The sequence below is a fragment of the Phyllosticta citribraziliensis genome (genome assembly GCF_038025025.1).
Source record: "Phyllosticta citribraziliensis strain CPC 17464 chromosome Unknown J3D65scaffold_10, whole genome shotgun sequence".
NCBI lineage: Eukaryota > Fungi > Ascomycota > Dothideomycetes > Botryosphaeriales > Phyllostictaceae > Phyllosticta > Phyllosticta citribraziliensis.
This window is the reverse complement of record NW_027117347.1, coordinates 1231860-1252904: the sequence shown is the minus strand read 5'-3', so window position 1 is coordinate 1252904 and position 21045 is coordinate 1231860. Positions and strand designations below refer to the sequence as shown.

The 21045-nt window shown below is 55.9% G+C and overlaps 10 protein-coding genes across 10 annotated transcripts; 4 read left to right on the top strand and 6 right to left on the bottom strand.

Annotated features, from left to right (window-relative positions):
- Window positions 1–297: 297 nt before the first annotated feature.
- On the top strand, window positions 298–1277 carry J3D65DRAFT_557569 (Diphthine synthase; the record flags this gene model as incomplete). The annotated part of the gene is made up of 3 exons (XM_066797317.1): window positions 298–432; window positions 504–628; window positions 686–1277. The coding sequence occupies 3 exons, from the start codon at window positions 298–300 to the stop codon at window positions 1275–1277; spliced, it is 852 nt and encodes a 283-aa protein (XP_066652567.1).
- Window positions 1278–1340: 63 nt separating this feature from the next.
- On the bottom strand, window positions 1341–2975 carry J3D65DRAFT_634617 (uncharacterized protein). The gene is made up of 3 exons (XM_066801245.1): window positions 2330–2975; window positions 1884–2260; window positions 1341–1825 (listed from the first exon to the last, which is right to left on the bottom strand). Exons 1-3 carry the CDS (start codon window positions 2731–2733, stop codon window positions 1566–1568), a joined length of 1041 nt encoding a protein of 346 aa, XP_066652566.1. The 5' UTR covers window positions 2734–2975; the 3' UTR covers window positions 1341–1565.
- A 1170-nt stretch (window positions 2976–4145) lies between these two features.
- Window positions 4146–7557, bottom strand: J3D65DRAFT_670398 (uncharacterized protein; the record flags this gene model as incomplete). Its single annotated transcript, XM_066803282.1, has 6 exons — window positions 4146–4277; window positions 4331–4535; window positions 4589–5083; window positions 5134–5459; window positions 5640–5733; window positions 5933–7557. The coding sequence occupies 6 exons, from the start codon at window positions 7555–7557 to the stop codon at window positions 4146–4148; spliced, it is 2877 nt and encodes a 958-aa protein (XP_066652565.1).
- Window positions 7558–8164: 607 nt separating this feature from the next.
- J3D65DRAFT_634608 (peptidase M24, structural domain-containing protein) lies at window positions 8165–10192 on the bottom strand. Its single transcript, XM_066801244.1, has 4 exons — window positions 10070–10192; window positions 9864–9947; window positions 8870–9787; window positions 8165–8600 (listed from the first exon to the last, which is right to left on the bottom strand). The coding sequence occupies exons 1-4, from the start codon at window positions 10089–10091 to the stop codon at window positions 8395–8397; spliced, it is 1230 nt and encodes a 409-aa protein (XP_066652564.1). The 5' UTR covers window positions 10092–10192; the 3' UTR covers window positions 8165–8394.
- A 67-nt stretch (window positions 10193–10259) lies between these two features.
- Window positions 10260–11802, top strand: J3D65DRAFT_634602 (endonuclease/exonuclease/phosphatase). The gene has a single exon (XM_066801243.1). The coding sequence runs from the start codon at window positions 10453–10455 to the stop codon at window positions 11464–11466; it is 1014 nt and encodes a 337-aa protein (XP_066652563.1). The 5' UTR covers window positions 10260–10452; the 3' UTR covers window positions 11467–11802.
- On the bottom strand, window positions 11715–14421 carry J3D65DRAFT_72263 (uncharacterized protein). Its single transcript, XM_066804121.1, has 4 exons — window positions 14091–14421; window positions 13935–13987; window positions 13651–13830; window positions 11715–13138 (listed from the first exon to the last, which is right to left on the bottom strand). The coding sequence occupies exons 1-4, from the start codon at window positions 14101–14103 to the stop codon at window positions 11963–11965; spliced, it is 1422 nt and encodes a 473-aa protein (XP_066652562.1). The 5' UTR covers window positions 14104–14421; the 3' UTR covers window positions 11715–11962.
- Window positions 14422–14949: 528 nt separating this feature from the next.
- J3D65DRAFT_634591 (DNA primase small subunit) lies at window positions 14950–16853 on the bottom strand. Its single transcript, XM_066801242.1, has 4 exons — window positions 16575–16853; window positions 16327–16524; window positions 15827–16273; window positions 14950–15770 (listed from the first exon to the last, which is right to left on the bottom strand). Exons 1-4 carry the CDS (start codon window positions 16790–16792, stop codon window positions 15146–15148), a joined length of 1488 nt encoding a protein of 495 aa, XP_066652561.1. The 5' UTR covers window positions 16793–16853; the 3' UTR covers window positions 14950–15145.
- A 201-nt stretch (window positions 16854–17054) lies between these two features.
- Window positions 17055–18356, top strand: J3D65DRAFT_684702 (translation initiation factor eIF 4e-like domain-containing protein; the record flags this gene model as incomplete). The annotated part of the gene is made up of 2 exons (XM_066803789.1): window positions 17055–17118; window positions 17166–18356. The coding sequence occupies 2 exons, from the start codon at window positions 17055–17057 to the stop codon at window positions 18182–18184; spliced, it is 1083 nt and encodes a 360-aa protein (XP_066652560.1). The 3' UTR covers window positions 18185–18356.
- Window positions 18357–20169, bottom strand: J3D65DRAFT_72248 (uncharacterized protein). Its single transcript, XM_066804120.1, has 3 exons — window positions 18960–20169; window positions 18719–18907; window positions 18357–18659 (listed from the first exon to the last, which is right to left on the bottom strand). The coding sequence occupies exons 1-3, from the start codon at window positions 19937–19939 to the stop codon at window positions 18530–18532; spliced, it is 1299 nt and encodes a 432-aa protein (XP_066652559.1). The 5' UTR covers window positions 19940–20169; the 3' UTR covers window positions 18357–18529.
- Window position 20170: 1 nt separating this feature from the next.
- On the top strand, window positions 20171–20995 carry J3D65DRAFT_72308 (uncharacterized protein). Its single transcript, XM_066804122.1, has one exon. The coding sequence runs from the start codon at window positions 20401–20403 to the stop codon at window positions 20842–20844; it is 444 nt and encodes a 147-aa protein (XP_066652558.1). The 5' UTR covers window positions 20171–20400; the 3' UTR covers window positions 20845–20995.
- Window positions 20996–21045: the final 50 nt, after the last annotated feature.

Genomic DNA, 21045 nt, shown 5'->3' with positions numbered 1-21045 from the left:
TGGAAACCTGATGTAGAAGGGTGTAAACGAAAGACAATGGTTGAATGTTCGAGAGATGGGATGGGTTAGCAGTGAGAGAGAGAAAGGGAAGGTTGAATGTCTGGAGCCGACCACACTAGGGATGCACCAGCGACCGGCAACCACTTTCCACTGCCGATGCGGACCGCCTGCACACCGCCTTCAGCCTTACGGCAATCCCGCAGTGGGGTCTCACAGGAAATTCGTCAACCACGCAGCCAGCACTACAACCACTCCGCTCCAACCCAACCCCAGAGCAACAGCAGGCCGCCGCTCAAGATGCTCCACCTCATTGGTCTCGGTCTCGCGGACGAGACGGACATCACCGTCAAGGGTCTCGAGATTGTCAAAAAGGCCGAGCGCGTCTACCTCGAGTCGTACACGGCCATTCTGCTCGTCGACCAGGAAAAACTGGTGAGTCTAGAGTGGCATTGAAATCCTCTCACGATTTAATATTTGGCTAGTCTCACACTGTGTGATAGTAGGAAGCCTTTTATGGCCGCTCTGTCATCATCGCCGACCGCGAAATGGTCGAATCCGCCAGCGACAGCATCCTCGCCGACGCCGACAAGGTCGATGTCGCTTTCCTCGTTGTCGGCGACCCATTTGGGTACGCAGCTTATCTATACAGGCCGTGGGACTTTTCATGGGCTAACTGAATGTCCAGAGCCACCACACACACTGACCTCGTGCTCCGCGCTCGCGAGCTCAACATCCCCACCAACGCCGTCCCCAACGCCTCGATCATGACCGGCGTCGGCTGCACCGGCCTGCAGCTCTACAACTTCGGCCAGACGATCAGCATGGTATTCTTTACCGACAACTGGCGGCCCGCGTCGTGGTATGACCGCATCGTCGAAAACGCCGCCATTGGCCTGCACACGCTAGTTTTGCTGGACATCAAGGTCAAGGAGCCGAACCTGAACATGCTGGCGCGCGGCAAGGTGGTCTACGAGCCGCCGCGCTACATGTCTGTTGCGCAGTGCGCGCAGCAGATGATTGAGATTGACGAGGAGAGGGGCAAGGGCGTGTGCGGCAAGGATGCACTTGCTGTGGGCGTCGCGAGGGTCGGCGCGAGCGATCAGAAGATCGTTGCGGGCACGCTGGAGCAATTGAGCCAGGCGGACCTGGGCAAGCCGCTACACAGTCTGGTCTTGGTCGGGAGGAACACTCATGATCTGGAGAGAGACTACCTCCGCGCTTTCGCTGTGGAGCCGGCTACTTTTGACGCAGCCTGGGAGAAGGCGCGCCAGCAGTGATTCGGAACTCAAAAGACCTGACTGTTGGTCAAGAAGAACATGGAACAATCGGCAGCATCAAGAGGGAGCGAATCTTTCCATTTGTCCTACGTGGGAAAAGCGAACTAGAATTCCATGTTGCTCATCACTCTCCTACCTGCTCCTGTCCAATCGTTCAGTACATGTACATTTAACCCAGCGATTTCCTGGACTTATTTGGGAAAGTCGCTTCCATGTACCGTCTGCCATGCCCAAAATCTCCCAAACCTCAGCGGGTATTTACGAAGCTGCCCTGTCCAAGTCATTCCCTCATTTCTTCTTCGCCTTCTGCTCCTCCATCGCCCGCATCGCCGCTCTAGCACTACGGCTACCTCCCAGCTTCGGGCCCTTAGGTCTCTCTTCCACCTTGCCTCCTTTGCCCACCACCGGCGCCGGTTGTGGGCGCTTGTTGCGCGTTTGCACGGCCTCCATGAACTCGCGCCGAAATTGTTCGACAATTCGGTCGTCGGCCGCTTGGTCGTCGTTCGTGTCTGCAGTTTGGAGTTCCGTGCGGTCGTAGATGTTGTCAACTGCGAATGCGGTGTTAGTCTTCATGTGTCAGCGCTCAGGGGCAAAGGGGGTGCGTACGCATGCTCTCCTTGAGAATGTCTTCAACGATCTTGTCGCGCTTGATGTCCTCGCTGGTGCGGCGCTTTCGTCCGCGTCGGCCCCTGCCAGCGAAGCGTTCATCGCTCGGCTCCGCCGTCTCGCCGCTCTGCAGCTTGCGCGTTGCCTCCTGCGTGCGCTGGGCATTCATGCGCGTAACCTCCTCGCCAAGATCGATTTCTTGCAACTTGCCCATGCCCGCAGGCTGCCTCTCACGGTGTGCCTCGGCGCGCGCGGCCGGGGACAGATGAGCGTCGTCGATGCCCGCTCGTCGTCCATTCATCGAAGAGGCGTAGTCTTCAGCGGCGCGTTTCTCGCCCTCGCGTAGCTCAGCCATCTTGGAATCTACGTATGCCATCCTTCCGACGTTAGCCATCACGGTAGCTTTTCCTGTGGCTGCTTCCAGCGAGACCAAGGCGTCCACTCACATGTGCTTGTCCAGCGTGTCCGGCACCAGCCCCGTCTGCGGCGCGAAGCGCTTAACGGCTTCTACCGCTGCTGGCGTATTCTCGTCCGTGGCCTTGGGCGCAACCGTGGTGACTTCGGTCGTTGCAGTGGAAGTCGTGGGCCGTGTCGACGCGCTGGTGAACTCGACGCCGCCTCTCGGCTTGTGCGCCAGCTTGCGCCGTCGAAGTATGTCTGCTACTGCGGTTCCCGTTGCATCCTCTCCAGGCTCCGCAGAATTTGCGACCGAGTTGCTGGCTTCTGCGGTTGGGGTGTTCGGCGCGATGACGTTGGCGGAGGATTCTTGATCAGGGTCTTCAGTGGCGCGTTTCCGGAATATCTTTTGCTTCTTTCGAGGTCGAAACAAGGTTTCTTGTTCAGTCGACATGACTGTTGTCGCCTTGTGTCTCAACGGCGACTTGACGACGGATTGTGGGGTTCAGAGCGGGAATTTGCACTATTCGCAGCGCTCCTGGGTGGGCCTCTCTTCGCTGGACGAGATGGTTTCCGAGCAAGTCGTGTTGGGGCAGAATATGATCTGGGGTTGGCAAAAGAGAACACAACGAGGTTTGCCAGAGTGCGTGGTCTTGGTGTCGATGGCAGTGTTGTTGACCGCATTGATGTGGAAACATGCAGGGATGTGGAGCTCCGATGACCGACAAGAATTGCTACGCCTCACCGCCCTGGACCGGATTTGTGTGCTCGGACTATCTTCGGCCAAATGAGCACCGCGGGACTGCCCCTGGCTCTGTTTTGACAGACCCTGGAAAACTTTCCCCGACTAGTCTGGCACTCAAAGCAAATCATTCGGCGTCTGGGGGCGATCGAGAGGGGTCAGATGGACAAGGGCCACAGAATTACATACACATTGAGGAGGCATGATTCACCATGAGCAACGCGAATGTTTCCACTGTCAATCAATCTCTTAAACTTGTGCGCTATGTACGACCAGGGGTTTGGCTGATATCACCTAGCAAAAAGGAAAAGGCCCATCGCATTCCATGAATTGCTATCGCCGGAGCGCCGCGCTGTGTAGAACACTTTGTGGGTGTGGATTGACCGATGGCGAATTTCACCACGAAAAGGGGCAGGAAGATGGCAGCTACGACCAAGCCTGTTACGCTGCTATCTACTGGTGCCATGCGTCCGAGTAGGGAGTCATGGTGTCTCTCTGTGAAGGAAAAAGAAGTCCGGCATAATTAAAACGAGCGAAAGTGGATTCCAGACAGAAGGCTGCCACCCAAATCAAGCCAAGCCGATGTTGATGAGCCATCACCATGGACTCGATGCTAAAACCAGAAACGCCAGGTGCATGCATGGGGAACAAAGCAACAAGATGTGGAAAAGGGGCATCTAATCATACGGTGACTTTTGAGGCCGCTGGTTCTTGTTTATAGGAATGCGTGCAAGCCACGTATCAGACACAGGGCGATAGGGTCTATTAGAACCCTTGAGCAAAGCCTCAATCTGGGAGCTAGAGGCGGCGAGCTGACGAAAAGGAAAGTTTGGCTTGGTGCAGGTGGAAGAGGATGGAGGCAGGCAGACGGCCGTTTAGATTTTCGCTGCATCGAGCAGCCCGAAGGAGGAAGCCGAGGACAGGTCGGATGTTGGTGGGGTTGGGGAAAGTAAGCGAGCTAGCCTTTGCGCCGATGCTTGAGAGACAAAGAAGTTGCAAAGGCTAGGCGAGAACCTGTCGCACGGCGAAATGCCTGCTCGCAACGGCCATATGCTGCCCCTCAAAGAGAGACAAAGGTGCCGTGCCGTCGAGAATATGGATGGTCTGAATAGCCCTGGCGAAATTCAGCTGCCAAGCCTGCGGCGAATCAATTCCATCAGGTCCAGGAGCTTCTGCTTCTCCTCCGCGGTCGGAGAGGACAGCTTAGGACCCTCGCCCGTGATCTCGGCCTGAATGACGTCGTCGGGTAGCTCAGCCTGAAGGAAGTCAGTTGACGCATCCAGAAGGAGGGATCTGACCAGAAACTTACAGTAAGGCCATAAATCAGAGTCTGAATGGCGTCTCCGTCGAGGCCGAGTTCACTCTGGCGCTGGGCGAACTCAATCAGATTCAAGCAAGCGCGTCGATCAACCGGAGCAGCGGCGTTGAACAATTCAATGTTCGCAGGCGCCCGCTGGGAGCCATCTTCGGCGATGAAATTGCGCGCCTTTGCTTTTGTCGCCGCCATGCGTTGCCTGAAGACGGATTAGTCAAATGTTTCGATTTGGAAAAAATGGAGAAGACTCACTCTTTGACCTTCGCAATGAAGTCAAGCTTAATTCCTTTGGAGGGCAACCGGAAGACAGTTCCCTCTTCATCAGGATCATCGTACTCTGAAAAGCCGCTTTCGGACTCGGTCTCGTCGTAAACTTCGATGACGCCGTTGTTTTTGAACCCACGCCTCAGATTGACGTCGGTGACCTTCGGATTCTTCGGCTTGCGAACCCTGATGTCGCGCGTCTGACCAGCGACAGTACTCTGAATAAAGCGAAGATCATGTTCAGTGTGGCGTGGGCAAACCCACGCGTTGCGCGTCTTTGCATTGTAAGGAATAGGCGGTGGGTTCGCCATCGGCGGATCCAGACATTCTAAATGCCAGTTTGCATTGCAGACATCACACTGGATGATTTGTTGCTTGTTAAGCGACGATTTGCCACAATGCGAACACAGGACAGCGTTGCCCTTCGCGTCTTTGAGCTTTGTGTTGTCAGGAAGCTCGTCCCAGCCGCCGCGGCCCTTGTTGCTGCCTGGTATAAGCACTTGCTTGACTACCAACAAAAGATAATCACTTACATGGGCCGAGTGGCCTGGATCTCTTCATAAGCGCCTTCAGAGTTGGCACGCACGCCCTCAAAGTAGTCTTGCATCTTCCTGGGAAGGGCAAAGACTGTTGGATTGCGACGCTGCATGTTGTTCAGCAGCGGCATGAACAAGCTGAAAGCTTCCCTCGGGGCCTGCTTGGTCTTCGCGGCGCAAACATGGCAAAGCCACCTCTCTTCGGGAGTCTCCTCAAGGGGAGGATCGCAGCAGGTCAGGTGAAAAGCCTTGTCACAGCCGTCGCAGCAAATCAACAGGCCAGAAAACCCGCACGCCGAACAAAAATCATCATTTTCGGAGCGCTGCCACTCTGTCAGCGGTGGTGATGGAGGAAGACGTGATGGCGGCAGGGGAGGTGTAGGGAGCCCTTTGGCGTGCATGCTGACAATGGGGTGAGGTGTTTGGGCGTTGGTGGTGGAAAGGGCTCGAAGAGGTAAAGGGCGGGAAAGTTAGTGTAAGGGTTGCAAGGACTGGTGACTTACTGCGTCGTACTCTTCTCCGTTTCCGACCGGGCTGCCAACTCCGCCACTTGGCCGGGCCACACCCGCAACACCGCCAGCTCTGTTTTTAATCGGCCTAAAACGGTAGCAATCGTTAGCTGACTACTCATGCCAAGGTAATATGAAGATCAATATCGACGCAAAACCGCTACGGCTCCCGTGTGGTCGTGGGAAATGTGAAACAAGAAGGGGGCCAACCAACACGTGGAGCTGCGCGAATGAGGCGGTCCATGATGCAAGCCGGCGAGAGGAGGAACAAACTCGGGGCAACTTACGAATGCTTTGTGCGCGCAGACGTCTTCTGGCGCTTAGACGGCCTTTCGGCTCCATCCGGGTTCAGGACAGGCGTGGTGGCGCGGGTCACAGATCCAGAACCGCCTGGCGGGAAAAGCTCAGAGAAGGGAGAGGTTGTGCTACTACCAGATTGCAGTGCAGGCTTGCTCAAGAGACCGTTGGAACTCGTGAACTTAAGAATCTGCCTCTTCCGGGGCGGCTGAATCTCTGCAGAGTCGCTGGCTGTGGGCATAGATCCAGCAGGTGGCCCCCTAATGCCGCTCACTGGAATCGACGCGTCAAATCTATGGATGTTTGGCAGCGACTGACGGTATTTTTTGCGCTTCGTTTTGACTTCTTCGTCCGAGGAATAAAGAAGGCCAGCTTGCTCAAGGCTGCGTTTGTTGATGGTTGGTCCCTTCTTGGCAGTTTTGGTCTTGGCTTGCTTTTTGGCACCGTTCACTGCCTTCGTGGTGGGTGCCGGCTTGGTAAGGGCGGGTTGCAGGACTTCTGGGGGTGGACCAGCAGCAATACTCTCATCGACGGAGCTAAGACTAGATGTGGAAGACACGCTTCCACTGCGCGAATGCAAACCAGAGGACGCCATGCCGTTGGCGATGGTGTTGGCATGAGGCTTCGCCACGGCAGGAGCAGGCGTGTCGTTATTCGTGGCTTCGACAGATTCGGCAGTGTCTTCGGCGGGGGACGCGGAGCGTGATGTGTCATCATTGGACATTGGGCCGGGCGAGGATTGTGACGAGTTCCGCTCGACGGCATTCTGTATGCTGGAGGTCCGGCGGAAGTCTCTGACGAAACGTGTGAAAGTGCGATAGAGCTCCTTGGGTCGGGGATCCAAGCCACGCACTTCGTCCTTGGTAATGGTGTAGATCGCCTCTGCCAACTCGGGGTCGATCTTGCTCTGCTTGTGCAGGCAGTCCAGAATGTCCGTATCCACGGCGGAACCTTTGGGACGGTCCTTCGCAAGCTCGTGGGCTCCGCGGAAAGCCTTGTCTATGACGATCCACATCCAGGCTTCATGCTCCTGGTCGTGCTCCGATTTGATGGGGGAAGCAGATCCGATTTCAGAGGTGGTTGGTGCGACCGGCTCCTCACTTCTGGCCGCCACCTTCTTGTTGAGTTTGCTCTTCTTGGACCCCTTCTTCTTCTTTATCACAGGCATATAGTCATCGTCCTCCTCTTCATCGCGGTTGGGAGGGAGGATCGGCAAGGCCACAGCGACGTTCCGGTCGTCCGCTGGGGGCGCGGCTTCGACGGGCACACTCGGTTCTGGCGAGTCGCGGTCGTCCGCAGAGAGCGTGCCGTTCTTAGCAGCAGCACTGCGACGGAGTCCCTCGGCTCTTGTTCTTGAAGCCCTGTCTTTGGCTGTGGGCCGGGCACCAAGAGGCTGCATGTGCGCAACAACGCCTGCACGTTCGAAGCCATGGTCTTCAAAACTAGCAGCAGGATCTTTGAGCGGCGGTTCAACCCAACCGTCAAGGGATGCCTGGGCCTTCTCTTTCTTGGTCTCAGTAGCAGTAGCAGGCGAGTTGGCCGTGCTGGGTCGGGCAAGGGGACTCGGCGAAGGCCTCGAGGAGGGCCTCGTGGACCGGCGGGAGGGTCGAGGCATGTTCGCACGCTGGCCACGGGAGCGCGATCCTGTACAAAAGGTCAGAGGCAATTCGCGTTAATCGAGTCAAAGGGGCTTACGACGCGATTCTCCTATTCAAAGGGCCGTGGGTGCGCGAAACAGACGGCGCCGTCGCGTGGGTGGTGGTAAAGGTCAGGTCTGAGATGTTAGCGAGAAATCGACCGCGGAGGTGTGGCTCGGACGGGCTGCCGCTCCAGCAGCCCCTTGACAACACAACCTGGGATTTGGACAACACCAACCTGAGAAAACTTGACTTGGAGGAGTTTGTGATGAGATGGATGGAAAAGGGTACTTTTGTTTGAGTGAAAAAGCTTGCGGCGTTGGGGGGGCAGTCGGCCAACCAAGTGCAGTCGCCGTGCACAAGAGCCGCAATCAGGGGATGTATGGTGTTGGTGAGAATTGCAGTGCGAAGCGCAGCTTGTTCGCAACAGAAGCTTTGATGCGGCAGTTGGAGAGTGAGAGTGGAATCGGAAGGGTTGGGAAAGAAGATGGTTGAGCAAGCTTGATGGCTCAGGTCCAGGCGGACGCTGCCAGTGTGAAGGATTACGACACTATTCACTTTGACTTCACTTCCCAGAGACGAGATCTCCACGATCCGCTTTTTTGACTGAATCTTTTGCCGCTGTTGCTCGCTCAAGGTAGCGGCGGCTAATGCCTAATCTATGTACTCGCCTCCGACCCCTGGGTCCCGCGAGTGAAAATGACGAGCTTGCCGCAGCAGCTCTTCATCAGTGCCGCCCGTCGTCAATGCGGATCTTGTTGGACCTAGCAATGGCTCCTGCTTTCCTCCTCTGCAAGCTATTCCTACAGAGCTTCTTACTCATCGCTCTCGCCACTGCCTTCCTTCTTGGCCGGCTTCTTCTTCTTGTTGTTCTTCTTGGGCTTGGAGCTAGAAGGCTTTGCCAGGGGCTGCTCAAGGATCTTGAGAATCTCCTCGTCGGTGATCTTCTTATCCGTCTTGTACTTGGATAGATCCGGTGCCGGGGGCGCCGCGAGGAGGGAGATTCCATTCTTTGTGACACCTGGAGAATGCACAATTAGCCTTGTCCCCACTTCAATTTCCGACATGTAAAGTGTGAGATGTTGCAACAATGAAAAAGTCCCAGTCTTTGTCTAAGACCGACATCGCCGCAGGCACGAAAGATCCCACTTGCCCAGTAGTTCGTGGGGCCTTTCGATGTAGGAACATGACGGCCATTTGTAACACGCTCATGGCGCGCATGGGCGATGTGAAATGTTTTCCTCTCAAACAATACTGGGACCAAGTCACAATACGGAGCATGAAACTTACCAAGGGTGGTCAACAGCCTAGCGACAGGCTCGTTGTCCTTGTCGCCAACAACCTCGTACTGCCTCAGGACGCCACCGCGGACGCACTCAACAACACCAACCTTGGCCGCGCGCTCGTCCTCGAGCTGGCGAAGGCTGAAGGGGAAGTAACCAAACTTCTTCTGAATCTCAGAAAGAGTAGCGCGCGAGCTAGGCCTCTTGAGGCCGTAGGTAGTAGTGGTGCGGCGGTGCAGGGTAGCACGGTCGCTCAAGTTCTTGACCTTGCCACTTCCCAGGGAGACGCCCATCTCGACGCCCCAGACGTCGTAGAGCTCCGGAAGACCCTCGCCCCTGACGCCCTCGCCGGGAGCCAGGATAATCTTCTTCTTGCCCTCAATCTCGTTGCGCTCAAACGACCAGCAAGTGGTGCTCTCGACGAGGTTGCATTCGTAGCTCTTGACGACCTTGTCCAGCAGCTGGTTGATTTGCGCCTGGGTGTAGGGCTTCTGCGCGGCGGCCTTGGCCTTCTCCTCGTCGGTTCCAGTGGCAAGAGTGCCAGGGGGCAGCATCAATCTGAGGAGCAGCTCGTTGGCGTAGTGCGTCGCGAGCAGCAGGTCGGCCTGGCGTCCCTGAATGACATCGTCCTTGTGGTCGGCGGTGGGGATGACGATGGTGTCGCAGACAATCGTACCAAGACCGTCGATTTGAGCACCGAGCTGGATCTTGATGTAGTCGCCGGCCTTGAGCGTTCTCGAAGCCTCCTCGGTGTCCGACCTGAGCGGGGTGTAGGGCGTGATGTACGGGCTGGGCGAGACGGTCGTGGGGTGCGCAACACCCTTGGGGATCTTCTTGCCCTTGTAGACAGCGGCAACCTTCTCCTCCAGCAGCTTGTCTCCCTTTTCGCAAACGTCAACAATGTTTGCACCCTCAACGCACCATCCTGAATCGGCGTCAGCTTTGACCTGGGGCTACGCGCCGAGTTTGAGCGGTGGTGGCACGCGCTCGGAGGAGCGTACCTGTCACGGCCTCGAGGACGCTCAGAGAGATTTTTCCGGCCTCCTTGTACTTAGTAAGGGTGTCGGGGTTCTTGATGGTGTAGTCTGCGAGGCGATTAGCAGCCTTCTTTGCATCGCGTGTCCATTTTGTTCGTTGACGGGCTATGACGTATTGGGCGGCAGCATCGAGGGTCGGGGAAGACTCTGCAGGCGCGAGGGGACCATACCAATCTCGGTGGTGTCAGCCATGGTGGGCGAAGTTGTTGGCGGGGTCGAATTGGGGGATGTCGGTGGAGAGATGGGGCTGGACAGCTGCACCGGAAGCTCTTTCAGAGACACGAATAGTCGAGTGCGGGTGGGTGGATCGCTTAATTCCTGCACTCATCACCATTCACCTAAGCAACCACCCACCGGACTGCCTCAGGTGCCCCGCCTTTGCTGACCCGCCCTACCTCACCCTACCACCCTCAGCTGCAGTCCACCAACCCACCCACCCACACCACCCAAGTCGCTTGAACGGCTGGACGACATATTGCATCTTGCCTACTATACGCTACCAAACTCGTCCCGGCTAGAGCCATTGGGCCTAGTCATTGCAGTGCGCGCCATCATGTCGACCATAAATACCACGGCGGGCAGCTCAGCCCCAGATGCTCATTCAAAGCCGCCGCAAACAAAGAACTCCCAGCTCCTGGCCGAAATGAGGTACTCGTCATTTCTCCTCCCGATCCGCTTTCTGACCCACAACATTCGCTATGCCACTACCTCGCCCTTCAAAGGCGAAGAACCCTGGCCCACCCGTGCCCCGCGGCTAGTGAGCGAGCTGCGCTTCAACACCCACACCAATCCAGAAGCCTTCATCTGTTTGCAAGAATGCCTGCACCAGCAGCTCGTCAACGTGCTCGCCGGGCTGAATGCCGAGTATGCCAATCTGACTGTGCCGGAGCCCAAATATGCCAACGCCTCTCACGACTGGACTTATATCGGAGTCGGACGAGACGACGGCAAGCGCGCAGGAGAGTACTCACCCATCCTCTACAGGAGCTCCGTCTGGCAGCTCACCGACTCCAAAACCATCTGGCTCTCCGAGACGCCCGATAGGCCGTCAAAGGGCTGGGACGCGGGCTCCATTCGAATCCTGACAGTCGGCCGCTTCTGCCACCAAACCACCAAGAAGCACGTTCTGGTCTTGAACACGCACCTGGACAACGCAGGCAGCACGGCGCGGCTCAAGTCCGCCGAGCTCATCACCAGCTTCGTCAAAAAATACCTCGCCAAGCTCGGGCCAAAGGGCGAGATTCCAGTCTTCCTCACCGGCGACTTCAACAGCGAGACCAACGAGGAGGCCTACAAGTACTTTACAAGTCCCCAGTCTGTCTTGTACGATGCGAGGGACAAGGTGAGCCCCGAAAAGAGGTACGGAAACAACTTTACATATACGGGTTTCAGAGATCCAGACAACGACGCGCCCCCGGCTCGCATCGACTTTGTCTTTGCCGGCCCATTGGATGACGCGGTCCTGCCGTCGGATACAGTTCAGGGGTATGGCGTCTTGTCCAATCTCTTTGACGACGGTGTCTTCATAAGCGACCATCGAGCTGTCGCGGTGGACGTCAAAATATGACGAGGTTCTGATGCAAAAGGTCAACTTCACCTCGTTGAAGAGGACAAAATCTTTCCCATTCCCTTCAAAGAGAGACAAGGAGACTGAGACGTCTGATGAGAACTGTCGGCTTCAATTCCCATAAGCATGCAAGCCTTTGCCCTTCCCTTTCAATAGAGACACGGAGACATGCATCAGATGGGAAGCAGTCAAATTTCTTGAGGGGCAAGTACGTTTATGATTCCCCACTCACGGACGCGACGATAATGAGCACAAGGTCACGACTTCAGGAACGAATGCATGCGTGAAAGGCTAGCCGTATTGAGGACATGTAGATAGCTTTTGGGACTAGTACACACTTAATCAATACTACATCCGCTTGCGCTACTGCCGCCCAAGAACTTTTGTCATTCGTCACGACGGACTTTCACCGCAATCATCGACACCCATGCCGAGTACGACTACGGGCCGAATCCTGGCAGCCACGGCCACGGAGGGCGCGCGGACTTGGATCCTATCATTGTATAATCTTCGGCTTGCCCACATTACCATCATCAGCAACATACCGCATGGGCCACTCAAGGTAGCTCCGCCAACGCTCCTCCAGCGAATCGTGGACGGCGAGCACAACCCTCCTGCCACGATCGCCCCACCACCAGTAATTCGAGTGGTTGTGCACCAAGCAGCACCAGTAGGCCAGCAGGACGAGGGCGGCCGGGTGGCGCTGGCGCACCATGAACATGTACTCGGGCGAGACGCGGATGGGGAACATGACGACGATGCCGGGCTCGCGGTCTGCGGGCTGCGCCAGGATGCGGTGGTAGCAGAGCGACAGGTCGGCCAGCGCCACGAGCAGCGTCGCGCGCAGCGGCGGGTCGAACGCCTCGTGCGTCACGAGCCCGCGCAGCTCGTCGAACTGCGGCTGCAGCCCGTACTCGTCGAGCGGTGTTTGCACGGCCGAGCCGAAGGGTATGTGCGGTGCCAGTCGATCCGGGATGAGCATGGGGAGTAGCGGCCCGTTGCCGACCCATACGTACGACGTCTTGAGGACTTCGTTGACGCCGCGCGTCAGCATGAAGCATTCGAGCGTGTCGTCGATGGCGTCGGGCTGGTGGGGGTCTGTCGGTATAGGCAAGGAGGCGCAGCGGAACATGGTCGTCAAGCTAGATAGAGCGTAGAGCTCGTCGCAGTTGTCCGGGGTAATGGAGGGCAATTGGAGCCGGAACTGGCTGATGGCCCGGTTTTGGTGGTTGGTGGAGATCAAAAGCCACTTGTTGCGCGGGCCCGGTTGAAGATGTGCGAGGTGCAGGGCCGCCACGCCGAGGATTCCGTGCATCACGGCTTTGCTGTAGTAGCCTATGCTGGGGTAGACGACTTGATAGCAGTGGCGAATGCTCTCCACCTCGGTCAAGGCGACGCTGGTATTTGTGGAGTAGTGGTGGAGGAGTTGGAGGTCTCGATGCCAGTCCTGGACGGGGAGTTGTTGCGTAAAACAGCTCATGACATCTCTTTCCCTTATGGTTTTTGATAACATGCCAAATGGGTTTTGGTCTGCTGGAAGAAAATGGCCCATGTTATCTTCGCTTGACGCCGCTAGCCTCACGGCCAAGTCTGCGTTGTTCGGAGACTTTACTGCGTGTGGTGAGATGCTTGACCTTGTTGAGAATGCTTGTGCCAAATCTGAGCCTTCATCCTAAAATGACATCAGTGAATGACCCAAGGAAACTCTTCCAATCGATCATCTTGTCAAAATAAATGAACGCTTCATGATTCTCGACAAAGCATGATACAGTAACGTAGGCCAGGAACAAGCTAGAAAAGTACTCGGACCAGATCGATCGCCTCGGTGCACCTCATTAGACCTCTGACCCAACGGCACATGCGCCAAAGATCCTCCTGTCCTCCGGCCTCAAGATACCGCATCCCCGCATCCTCGAGAGCCGGCCAGGAAAACCAATGGAGCACCGTTGGGACCGGGAAAGCGAAATTGCGGAGAATGATATCAAGAGTTCCAGGGGCTCGTAATGACGATGCTCGTAGTAAATGCAGAAGACCCGATGTAAAAGTCGATGCAGTTTTTCCCATCCGATAACCCCAGCTCTTTTAAACATTAATGCCGTATTATACATGAAGTGAGTAGTACAATCATTTCAGAAGGTCTTTGATACAGGCTTCAAGTAGCTTGTACGAAGCAGAGCGACTCACATGGGGAGAGGAGCCGCTGTGCTGCGTTGATGCAGCCTGCGGGCTGTCTCCGGAAGCCTGAGAGGCAGCAGAGTATGATGCTCTCTGCGGAGGTGGAGGAGGGGGCGGAACTCCATCTTGCGTCAGACTGCACTCGACGCCGTGCCTGGCGCAATGACTACAGGGCCGCTGTTCGTCGCACTGTAAGAAGACGGCAAAAGGGGTCAGCTTTCTTCAATGCGCTCCTTGCACCGCTTGCAGACGTAAACCATAGGCACCTTTCGAAACAGTCGAACTACACCGACCTTGACGCGCCGCCGCTTGCATTGGACACATCCATTCCGACTCTTCTTGTGGCCTGCCGTCGACAGTGGTTAACATCCTGACGTCTTCAAGGGGTTCGTCGGCGGGTTTCGGCGTGATGCCGCTCCCACTTTTTGGTTCCAGCGGTCGTTCCGTACCTAAGCGAGGCATTTCGTCGTCTCACGGGCGGAGCGGCTTGTCTGGAAGCCGTTGGGATAGGCTTGGTGCCGAGTGCCACGCCGGGCAAGAGGTCGGAGGCCACGAAAGGCTTTCAGGCCGGATGGTTAGATTGGTTGTCGTGGGATGACGGTGGTGTTGGCTGCTGGGAAGCCGTCGAGAATCAAAGGAGAGCCACATCTCAATTCGGCTAGATGTGCTGGCAATCGCCAGTTCCCGATGCGACTGCGCTGCCGCGTGCACCTCCGCCATACTGCCCGCGTCAAGCCTCTGAGTTGATCTCTGCCTCCCGCACCGTGATGCACTTTGCGACCAGTGTTCCTGTTGTCGTCGCCGGATGATTTTTGCCTTTTACTCAATCCAGCCCCGCCGAGAAAGCCGGGAACGCTTCGGCGCCAACCACGTCCGCGAGCGTGCTTGACACGGCAGAAACGAGAATGTTAGAAGACGTCGACATACAAGCAGAGCTGGGGCAAGTCTGCGGGAACTTGGCCAGAGATTGTTTGCAACATCCCAGCCGACGTGGATGGTTTGAGAGGCGGAGAGGGCACGCCGTGGGAGAGGGGCATCACTGACTGCAACAACCGGATTTGAAAATTGCAGACACTGCGCCAAACAAGCCAGCGACACGATGGGTCTTTTTTATAACTCCAGGCTGGAGCTCGGCGTTGTAACCACCCCGCGATGCGTTCCTCGGGAGACCCTGCTGCGGCTAGGAGCAGTGGGGATCGGGTTTGATTGGCCTGCTGGTGCCATGAAAGCGAAAGCGAGCACCGCCGGGCTATCAACCCTCGCTGAGAAACGGCTGCATCTCCTCTGCTTGCCCTGATCTTTGCTTATTCCCGGGTTGCTCTGACACGACGAAACAGACCTGACCGCTCAGAAAACGACGTTGGCGTCGTGTCAAGGTTCTCGAAGCGCTAACGTATCCGCTTTCGCTTTCGCTTTCTCTATTAGAGCTTCATAGGGAAGCCTCTCCACACACCCGCCAACCAACAGTGAACAGCACCTAGTCAAGATATGGAAAGCCCGAATTCTAAAACTCCATGCCCTCGCTATCCTCCCTTGTTCTCTTTGCCGTCTGCTCCTCTTTGAGAACAGATGTGACGAAGCCGCGGAAGAAGTCCACGTAGCCCCTCAGTCTTGTCTTTTCCCAATCAGGAATCTTCTTCGCCGCGTCTTCATCCATCTTGCCTGCGTTTTCCTTATCCCACTTATCGATTTCGTCGAGCAACTCGCTCACTTTCGGCACTTCCAAAGGGTCAAACTCGTCTACACTCCTCGTGTCGATAGGCACGCAAATTCGACCGGTTCCGGGATGCACACAGAATGGCGATTTGAGCAAATGGTTCAGTTTCTTCGAGACCTCGGCATCAAGACGCGGGTAAGTGTATTCGAGAAGGATGTCTTGCTTAGCTTCCTTCAACGCCTTTGTGTCGAGTGTGCTTGATGCACCCGAGGAAGCAAGGCTATCAATATCGGCCCATTTTTGTGACGAGGGACGGGAAGGAGCAGACTCCCATTTTCTCTTGAGTGCTTCGGCAAGCTTCTTGTCGGGCAGTAGGCCAAGGAGATGGTTGAACTTTTCGGGTGTTGCCCAAGGATCTTGTTCATAGAGAACGTCGTTCTGAAAGTGCTCCCGTAACATGTTCAAGCTTCTCCTGGAAGGATCGTTAGCAGAGAAAAACACGACATTTGCTCGAACCTGGCGACTTACTCGAGATGCGGATGCAGCGGTCTTCTCACGTTGACCCTTTTACCACCTTGACTCCCTCCCTTGAGCAGCTCCAAGTACCCTGCAATCGATCTTCTCTTCTGATCATCCAAGTCCCTCGCCCTCTTGTCGCAAACCCAAGCGTGAGCACCACGACGACCTGAGTATACCCACAACACATGCTTGAACCCAAAGTCCTCCTTCAGAGCCACGTCCACCACCTTGATGGCCATGGTTATAAACGTCCAACACCGCTTGCAGATGTTCGCCCCTGAGCAGCATGTTCTTATCTCGTCGTAGTCCGTCATATCAATGTCGAAGACCAGCTCTTTGGAAATAGGACGGAATGCGCTGACTTTGCTGAGGGTCTTGCGGTCGCGCGGATTCGTCGAGTAGACTGGACCGATTTCGAAACGCGAGGGCGTCATTTGGATGCACTGCTTGCGGAATCTGAGTTCAAACATCAGCAAGTCATTCTTGCAAACAAATGGACCGTGGCATACAGATCCGCTGTTGGAAAGGATTGGTATCGGAGATAGACGTCATTCTGCAGAGTGAAAGCGAACTCTCGGTGACCAAAGTCGTTCGTTGGAGACGGCGAGTGGTTGAGCCACTGGAAAAGATATCGGAAAGGGAACAGGCGCTGGTAGAATGCTCTCATAACTTCTGGGTCTGTGAATCTTTCCTCAGGCGTGCTGTGTCTGCTGCACGTTAGCAACGCGCCGGCCGACTGCCGAACAAAATGACGAACACTTCATTCGCCTGTGGTTGCTGTGTTTGAGCACTTGAGGTGAACTCGTCATCAGAATCCTCTGCGTCTAGCATTTCTTCCAGAGCCTCATCGTCGGCCGAGGTGTTGATTGGGGGACTGGACGGAGGCGGGGCTTGGGAATTGTCTGCGGAGGCATCTCCAGATGGCGCATCTGGTAAGTCGATGTCGTCTTTTTCGGGAGAAACAGAGTGCGGCATTATGGGTGATTTCTGAGGGGTTGTCGTGCGGTTGTTGTTGAGGTCGAGCGGTTGCAAGACAACGCGGAAGACGCGCTCTCGCGTTGCGCGTCGGGGCCAGAGTCCGTGCTCCACTAAAGGACCCCGGCCCGCCAGGCGTTGGCGGCAGGCGGTGCCAACCCGGACGTCACTGCCCTTCCCGACACTTTTGTCCTTCGCCGTCAAGTTGCTCGTCTCTCAGCATGTTCGTTGCGTTGCAAGGACAACTGCGAAACTGACCACCATGGCGGCAGAGGAGGCCGAGCGAGCAGGCGATGGTTACATCTCAGCCGATTCAAGCTTCTACGGTATATTCTGAATACGCGTGGAGAAGCCATTGCTAATGCGCTACCAGGGGACGACGAGACCAAAGCAGAGCTGGAGCAAGAGAGCGCTGCCTTTTCTGCGCGCCCTTACTGGTCCTCCCACGACCAATTGCTGCCCATCGTAGTCGAAAAGACTCGCCCCAAACCCATTACACCAGAGCCCGAAACTGAGGACTCGCAAACTACATCGCAGAAAGAGCTTCCGAATGAGCAAGTAGAACCGCCTGATGTCCCGAACTGCTATCAGCCAACAGAGACTGTCGACGAGTTCGTGAAGCGCATGTCACCACTTGACACCGTTGCAGAATACACCGGTTTTCCTTGGATTTGGGTACAGAGCCCCAATTCTACAGCGTACAACAAGAATCGCCCTGATGGACAAGCATTTGGTGCACAAGGCGAGGAACTTCTCGAATCTTATCGGCAAAAGAAGGCAAACATCGAGCGTGATAATCCATCTGCTTCAAAAGGCTCTGTGACGTCAAAGCTATTCAAGGATCGAATCAAGTTGAAAGATAATATCGAGAGCCTGATGGTACAGACAAACATGGTTTGCGGCAAGGTGAAGACCGGGCCTTATACATCAAGTCTTCGGCAGAATGCTAACCTCGAGAAGTGGTTGCTGAGACCGTCAATCACCGATGCCTCAAGGTTCTGGAAACAGATCTGCCTGGGTGTACTTGACGGAAGACTTGGCCACACTGCCAAGATTGCTACCACATCCATAACAAAGCCCGAGGATATCCGTCTGATCTGCGTCTATACCAAGGATTGCTTCGACATTGAGGACATGAAGCGTGTGTTGCGAGCGCTAACTGAGATGGGTCTGGCATCCAAAGACCATGCAATCTACTACAAGACCGATGCGTACACGCATCTGGAGATATACTCCGACAACGAGTTCAAGTTGCAAGCAAGCCTGTGCTCGAGCAAGAACATCTGGGACCTGAAGGCGAAGAAGAGGAAAGCAGAGCCCCAGTCCCAGTCCCAGCCAAGTACTTGGAAGGGAAAGAAGCCAGCTCTCACCAATTTCTTCAGCAAGCGCTGAACGCCGAACGAGTATGCCCATCTCGAATTACTTCTTAGCGCCTGTTTGTTTGCTGGAGGATGTTCTGTTTCCAAAAGTTGCTACCTTTTAGCTCTATACCCCCACGGGCTTTAGTTTGTCGAGATCCGCTTCGAATGAGTGTCGTGTTAGTCGGTATAGTATGAGCACAAGGACGGGGGGCCATGCAAAAGCTAATCAGAACACTTTTGCTTATATTTCTTGAATGATCCAGGTCTCGATCTAGTGATGCACATCCAACATCCGCGTGTGCAATAGGATTTTGACGAAGCGTCCAAAATGCGTACGGTAGCACAGGTTGCGAAAGAATCAACCCTACAACCATACCTACGCGGACTTGGCGAAAACTCCGACAGGAGGAATCATCTTCAGACCGACAAACTCCTCAATGACTTTGAGCATGCTGTCAGTAGACTTGACAGTGCCAAAGAATCCAAGACTGCGGGCCTTGTCCATGCTAATTGGCAACCAGTCAGTATTGCGCCCTTTCATCATGCACTGGCTGGGATGTCTCACCTCATGTTAGGGTAGACTGCGCTCGACAGAGTTATTTCCAAGACGGCAAAGACCTCGTCCACCTTTGTGAGCTCCTTGGTAACGAGGCCGTGCTCATTGGCAATCTCCTTCCATGCCTGTTGGACCTCTGGACGCTTGGCCCACTCGACAAGAGAAAAGCGCTGGCGGAACTCGGTTTGTGGGCCGTAGCTATGTCACAGTCAGCGCAAACTCCTCGAGTAGGTTAGTGAAGCCTGCTTACCCTCTCGGGGTCTTTTCGCCGGGCAGTTTGGAAACCTGGTACTGCGTCGGGTCCAACGAAGGACCCTTCCATTCGACGCCAAACGCGTCAGCCAACATGGGCCAAAACTGGCCCCAGGTAAAGTGGCTTCCATCGGCCGCGTTGAAGGCCTGGTTCTTTGCGGCGTCGGTCAAGACGGCCCACTCCTCCAGGTACCCGTTAATCATGGCGCTGCTCTGGTCCTGCAGCGTCTCCCATGACGCCAGGTCGCTGGGGAACTCGAGCGGCTGTCCCAGACGCTTCGACACGGCGGCGTACACTGCCAGTGGGAAGACCAAGTTGATGGCGGCGTCCTGGACAGCGCCGAGGATGGGGCCAGGCCTGGCGACGTTCCAGCCGGCGCCGGTGCGCGCGCACCACTCGAACAGGTAGTCCTCCTGGGGATAGTAGAAGTTGGGCTCGATGAGGACGCGCGGGTCCGTCTCCTCCTGAGGCACCTTGTTCGGGCCCAGATGGACGCCATAGTTCTTTGCACCCGTCTGCAGCATCACACGGCGCGGGACCAAGCTGGCCAGCGACAGGGCCGACAGGAAGTTGGCCAGCAGCTCCGTGTTCTTGACGCACATGGCCTCGGCGCTCGACCACAGCAGCTGCCCGGGCTCCGGCGCCACCTGGATGTACGAGAAGAAGAAGACGTGGTCGACGCGGTCGACGCCGGCGGAGCGCAGCTCGTCCGCGATGCTGTCGGGCGTGCCCAGGAAGTCGACCGAGATGTGCGTCACGTTGGCCGGCAGCGCGCCTGCTGGTGGCCGCCGCGACATGCTGTAGATTTTGCTCCATCGTGTCGACGATTGTCCCAGTACGCGCAGCATGTGTTGGCCGCTGATGCCGTTGGCGCCCGTCACGATGGCCGTCAGGCCCTTGTGCTCGTCGCCGTGGACGGGCAGGCCGTGATAGATGCCATTCGAGTAGATCTGTTGGTATTTCGTGGTGGTCGCCATGGTCGAAGCTATCTCGCAGTCAAAGGAGACAGTGGTGGTTGGTCGTTGGTGCTGTATGCAACCAAGCAACAAGCAGCGGTTTCGACCTTATAAGTAGACGCCGACACGCATCGGGATCTTCGTCGCGTGCTGCACGTCGTTGCCAGCCGTTAATGCAGCATCTCCACTCGCGTCGTCTGGGCTTTGACATCGACGCTCCTTCGCCGTCCAATCATGTGGAGGCCCGCGGGCCCATGCGATTCCCACATCACGCGAAAGCACCCACACCCCCCAGAATATTGTGGGTACCGTTACCCCCTTGGACTGCCACTCTGCCAGCGGGTGAGCGAGACACAGCAGCGGAATCTTTTTGAGTGCCGATGCCGAAGGCATGGCGGCCCGAGCCCTGTTGTCCTCCCCTTCTCCCTCGTCCTTGTTGGTGGCACCTTCCTTCCGTCTGCTGATTTCGCGTGTCCTCTTGGATGCTTTGTGTAAGTACTGTCATTGTGCTGTGTCTAGTACCACCTGCTGGTCGCTTGAAGCAAACTACTTGGAGTTTGTTGTCTTTCGCCAAGATCGACCCAACACCTCGCGTGGCTGGGGTTGCAATCTCTCGGACGGAGTTAGCAGTGCTATCCGTGGCATCTGCAAAGATCTGTCATAGATCTACTCGAATGCTCCAGGAGGTGTCTTGGCACTTAGATGGTGCAGTAGTTTGCTGTGGGGCGGGGTCACGGAGGTGTGCGTTGACGATGATGTACACCATCTTTCCACGTCCGATTGCAAGTGTATCCGCGCACTCCACCTGCTGCAAGAGGCATTCTAGGATTAATTCACCAATCAAACGAGCTCGCTTTAGGGATGAGAGGGTAGGAGTGCCACGTATACTTAGCTTTTCTCCCCTAAAAACACTCATTTGGCAGTAACCTAGTCTCATACGGTAATTAATCTATTGACTAACAGGTTAATTCAATCGCTCCGCTGTCCTGCAGGCGTGGAGACGCTAGCAATCGGACGCAGAAAGATGGTGTACCGTGGTGTCGCTACACAAGCCGCTCGCTAAGCTTTCGGATGTTAAGCTTTCGGATGTTGTCGATCACAGAGCGGGAGAGAGATGCTCACCGTCG